Source organism: Morone saxatilis, unplaced genomic scaffold (genome assembly GCF_004916995.1).
Source record: "Morone saxatilis isolate NCDOM2014 unplaced genomic scaffold, NCSU_SB_2.0 Contig8, whole genome shotgun sequence".
Lineage (NCBI taxonomy): Eukaryota > Metazoa > Chordata > Actinopteri > Moronidae > Morone > Morone saxatilis.
Genome location: NW_023340257.1, coordinates 27,356,020 through 27,361,509, shown reverse-complemented (window position 1 = coordinate 27,361,509; position 5,490 = coordinate 27,356,020). Strand labels below are relative to the sequence as shown.

The 5,490-nt window shown below is 38.0% G+C and overlaps 1 protein-coding gene across 1 annotated transcript in view; it reads right to left on the bottom strand.

Annotated features, from left to right (window-relative positions):
• Nucleotides 1-5,490, bottom strand: part of ano7 (anoctamin 7) — a 15,244-nt gene that overhangs the window by 4,369 nt on the left and 5,385 nt on the right. Inside the window, exons 3-11 of the mRNA XM_035679664.1 lie at nt 5,032-5,142; nt 4,704-4,869; nt 4,524-4,614; nt 3,227-3,323; nt 2,617-2,760; nt 2,348-2,485; nt 1,681-1,779; nt 1,448-1,550; nt 580-691 (exon numbers count right to left, since the gene is read on the bottom strand). Coding sequence (XP_035535557.1) covers nt 580-691; nt 1,448-1,550; nt 1,681-1,779; nt 2,348-2,485; nt 2,617-2,760; nt 3,227-3,323; nt 4,524-4,614; nt 4,704-4,869; nt 5,032-5,142 — 1,061 coding nt within the window. The remainder of the gene's footprint in view (nt 1-579; nt 692-1,447; nt 1,551-1,680; nt 1,780-2,347; nt 2,486-2,616; nt 2,761-3,226; nt 3,324-4,523; nt 4,615-4,703; nt 4,870-5,031; nt 5,143-5,490) is intronic.

Genomic DNA, 5,490 nt, shown 5'->3' with positions numbered 1-5,490 from the left:
TTACCCTTAAAGGGGTTTAAGTAATGCTATATGTTCATTATGTGATGGTTAAGTAACTTTACTGTTGTTGATGAGCATCCCCTGTAAGGGCAACCTGGGTGTGCTCTGTTTTTGGATTTAATGCTCATACATTTGTGTTTACTGGCTCTTTTGCTATTTGACCGCTCTGTGTTTTATTTTTGCAGATAACCTAAAGACTCTGCAGAGTGCTGTGCCCTGCTTTAGTTGTCATATTGTCCTGTTTGGTTTTAATGTGTGAAGGTTTGATGTCATGAAATAATTATTATATATCAGATGTGGTGACATAACCAACTTGTTTATTTGCAACACACATAATGTGTAAAATTCTACACTTCATCTATATTTCCGCCTGCGGGAGGCGCTGTGGCTCCTCCTTTAATCTCACTGCTTCTTCCTTCTCCTTGAAGAAGTTCACAAAACTCAACATCCTGACTTCAGGGTTTCATTTGAACACTTTTAATTTAAAAGTAAAACAAAAAATACAGGATAAAGGAAGGAAATAAAAAAAGAGGAGGAATGGAAACGTTGAGGTGAATCCTGGTTCTGATTGGTTCTCACCTGCCTTTGAAGAAGGCGATGTAAACTGGAGACGAGTAGAAGTTGACGAACTGGAAGATGAATACTTTAAAGATGAACATGTCTTCATATTTAGTCTGAGTCCGATGCATCTCTGACAGAAACAACAACACACCCACAGTGTATATATACAGTACATACAGTACTAATACACACACTGTACACAGAATACATCCATACTGTACACAAAACCTCTCTACCCTTTTTCATCTGCTATCTACCTGATTTTAACCTTGAAATCTGAATATTAATTATGAAAAACTCAAATTGGATGTAAATTCTATTTGCTAAATTCGGGACAGAAGGCAGAATAGTTTGGTGTAAGATATTATATCTGTAATTTGGAAATGAATGTATAATTTTATAAAATGACCTATAATTTTGTAATAAAAGGAAACATCTGACCCCTGCAACTGTATTTTGGTGTCTGTCTATGAGGGTTAGGCTCTTTGTGTGCATGACACGAAAATAAAATAAAATAAAATCATAATTCACTCCCTCCACTGTTCCCCTAATGTACACATTATTGTCCATCTGAACTCCTCCTCTCCTGATCTCACTGTAGTCAGAATAAATGTAAGTTAACTTGGTTTAATTTAAACCTTTAACTTTTTAGCAGAAAAAATCTACTTTATATTGCACTTATATTCTGTTGTCATTTGCACAGCCCCTTTACATGTCCCTGTCCATCCTGTCGTTTTCATGTGATGAATGACCTTGAATTGTTATTATTTAAAAAACCCTAACTCCTAACCCTAAGACAAGTGGATTTTAACAGGTTATTATTAGGATTTTAAAAGATAAGACTAAAACTAAGATTAAGGAAGGTGAGAAAGAATGTGTGACTCACCCCAGCGGGTGAGGATGTGAGCCAGTGAGATGTAAACCCTGGACAACAGGAGGATGACCAACAGGTTCAACACAGATCCTGAAAGACTGGCTATCCTCCCGGCCTGAATGAACACCAGAAACACACTTTTAGATAAGAGGTCAACAAGTGGTGGAGTTCCTCAGGGAAGTGTCCTAAGATCTCTGATCTTTCCATTAAACCTTATATAGAAGTAAAGAAGCACTTGTACTCACAGAGAAACTGACAAAGCTGTTGCCAGACTTGGAGATGATGATTCGGAGGATGGTGCGATACAGAATGATTCCGATGAGGAAAATCAGCACCACAACAATCTGCACACAGGATGTTCAACTTATTGCCACTTCCTGAACACAACCTGAGTGAATATTGTTTCATGTCTTATGAGGAATCCCTGCTCCTGTACCACACCTGTCCTTCAGTGATATTTTATTTAACTGATTCTCCTTGTATGATTTAAAGGACCAGTGTGTAGAATTTTTTTAATCATTTTTGTTTTGATAGGGAAGAAGCTAAGGAATATGAATACATTGGAAGTAAATCTATTTGTATTACTATTGCAAAGTAAATGGAGAGGCAATAAAGGTAAAAAATAAGATTTTTATCCCTGCCTACTGTAAAATCCAAAATTTAAATCACCATCATAATCAAGATAATATTACTGATGCAACCGAATGTCTTTCAAATATTAGTCTAAATCTGATGAAAATACACAAAAGTAAAAAAATTCTGATAGAAATGTTTTTTTAGTGATGTTTACTGTTTACATGTTGGCCATTTACTGACAGTTTTACTTTTACCAAAGTCAACCAACAGGGATTGGTTGACTTTGCATTAATTGTTGCAATGTCATCACCACCAGTGGATGTTGTGGAAACTCACCATGATGATGATGACCATGCAGCCAGTCAGAGTTCTGTTGAGTCGCTTATTTTCAGGAAAGTAAGGTTCCTCTGCTCCGGTCACCGGGTTCCTCATGGTCATCGGCGCCATGGCTGTGAACTCTGGACGAGGTCGCTCCTGTGGAGGACAGAGGACATTTATGAACTCCCGAAAATACATGTGAAGATATTTAGTAGCATCATATATTAATCAATTATATAACACAACCTCCTATGCTCATAAAGTTTTTGTATTTGTTCAAGTGAGACCTCAATGTCCTCGAATTCAGAGCAGTCCCAGCGGTGAGACAGAGCTGAACAAGTTCTCTTCCAGTACTCCAGGAAGGTGACAGCCCACAGAGACATGAAGACACTGAGAAACACTGTCCCTGAATTATCAAACAGGAGACCCACCTACAGAGACATACAGGTGAACAGACAAAAAGACAGTCAGCCAGACAGGTGAACTTACTGTTTCCTCAGACAGAATGCAAAGCAAATATTAGAGGTTATGCGATTGCAGGCCAATTCAATGTAAAGACATGATTTAACTTAAAATCACCTTGCAGGGTTACTGTTAGACTAGTCTCTTTGACGATTGGAGATTTCAGCTACTACCAATCATCTGGGGATTTCTAAATGCAAAGTAGCTGCTTTAACAGCAAATAAATTGAAAAGAGAACTGAGCGAAAACTGTCACTCACTGTTAGTCAGTGTCTTTCAAAAGGTTTAAAAAAAAAAAGTTTAATTCATCCCCCAAACTCAAATATCAGAAAGGTGTTGAGGAAGAAGGTTTCAGATGTTCAACAATCTGATCAGTAATTCTGAAGATGCTTATTGACAACATTACAGGCAGGTACCTAGATGGACAGACCAGTACCTTGTAGGTGACACAGATGCTGGAGTAGTTCCAGTAGTCGCAGATGTTACAGAGAGGACACATGAGGAAGCTGTTTCCGCTGTTGCACAATTCTGTCCTACGCACATACACATACACGCACAGTCACCAATAAACAGTTAACAGGCATTCAACTCCTGACACAATGCGGACGCTCTGGAAGGGTCTTCTATGTCTATTACTATGTGTAGATAAAGTGGAGTAGCATCAGCATATTGGCAGAGCGAAATATATTTCTAAATGATTTTATCAACAGAAAAAATGTTGGTAGATAAGAACAGGGTTTAAGATGAATGAGGTGATGATCATCTGATCATTAAAAAAAGTCACTGGCAATTGCAATGGATTGAGGGATACGGATTATCAAATTATATATTACTTGTGTCCTGAATTTTTCAGCTCTATTTTTGGCCTTGCAGACTATAATAACAAACTATTTGACTTTGTGCTATTTTATTGTTTCAACCCTCTACCAGGTTAAGACATGGAATAGTTATAAAAATTGTATGTTGTTCCAACTATGTTTATTATTAAATACTTTATTTATGAAGTTGTTCCTTCCTTCAATGCACCTCACAGATTACTCTCTTAACAACTAAATTGTATAAATATAATTAAATTTTCTCATCAGTCCACAATAACATGCATGGTATCGCTTGGAACTTGAAATTCCGAGCTTTGCGAGCTGTCCAATGACAGAAAACGATCCCACTGACATTAATCTATCTTCTTGCCACAATATTTAATATTTATTCTTGCCACAAACAACACATTTTAGTAACTTGTGTTTCTGTCAGTCACTTCAGTACGTCAAAGATTTTAGCAGCCTGTTAGTCCAACCAGACTGAATCCCTGTGGTGGAAGCTGTGGCTTTTTTTTTTTTTAACAATCTGGTGGCTGTATTGAAGTACTGACAGTAATTAGCCAATGAAATTGTCTAAATCAGATGAATCCGGTGATACTTGTTTCATCCTAATAGTTCCTTGCTTTCTATATTTATTAGCTTGCCATTGATCATCTTAGTCATAAATTAAGACAGATCAATATCATTGTGTTTATTAATATTTCAATGTTTTGGGGAGATTTATGTTATTTGTAACATGGCTATATGATAATAAATAGTGCTTTGAAGTAAATAGTTAACATCTAAACACTAAACATGGCCAAAACATGGAGACTGCCTGAATATATCTTCATAGATTCTATGATAAATGCTGCATTTTAGTGTCAGTATTTTCATCAAAATTAGAATGAAAGTCTGACATGAGTTTATACTTACGCTGGAACATCAGTGGCCATGAGAAAGAACCCAATAAAGAAGATCAACAGCCCAACGATAGACGCCGGCAACAGCCAGCCAGTGTAGAAACCTACAGTCGGACACGGTTACTGATTAAACAACCAAAGTGGTAATAGTTGGTTGGTTATAGTTGCTTACTAGTGTGGTTGATATAGTTACCAAGCCAGGCAAAGTAAAGGGCTATCTTCTCTCCATAGTACTCTCTAATGTGATCCAGAGGTTGGTAGCGTCTAAAGCAGGACCACTTGGCCCAGTATGTATACAGGATCTGTCTCAGACCTAAAGACGTGGGGGGGACTGGGGTCGTTGGCAGCTGGAAACCTCCCTGCAAACATAGTATAAAAGTAGAACATACTGTAAGATAAAAATAATAAGTAAATAAAATAATAAATAAAAAATATAACGACATAGCATGTAAACAATGACTTAGTAACTCAGAATAATGAGAAATAATGACAGGGTTAAGGATTAGGGTTAAGGAGGTCACCTCGTGCAGTGGGTAGGCAGCAGTGAAGACCTGCTCACTCAGCAGTCGGTCAATTCCCACCTCCCCTGTTTTCACTTTACCGTACGGAGTCCTGGCCAGGATCTCATAAAGCTGGAGAGATAGGACACAGTCACTGCAGCGACGCATACTGGACAAAACAAAGAGCCATGGCCCTGATAACATTTCCTGTCTAGCTGCTGGTCCACTAGCTTCTGAGACCCGATACAATCTTTAATTGAAGGATTTTTTCCTTTGTCCTTGTAAAAAAATAAGTGAAATGTGCTCCTGTGGTTTGAAGAGTGAGGCGAGCAGTTTCTGCCACTTTCAGTCTTAGTACAAAACTTTTGTACTACTTTTGTTTTTGCTCCGACCAGGACTCTGATTCTGGGAATGAAGACCCAGCAGGTTCAGGCAGCGACAGGAGAGGAATAAAACAGAGGAAGAGGAGCCAGTTTGTAG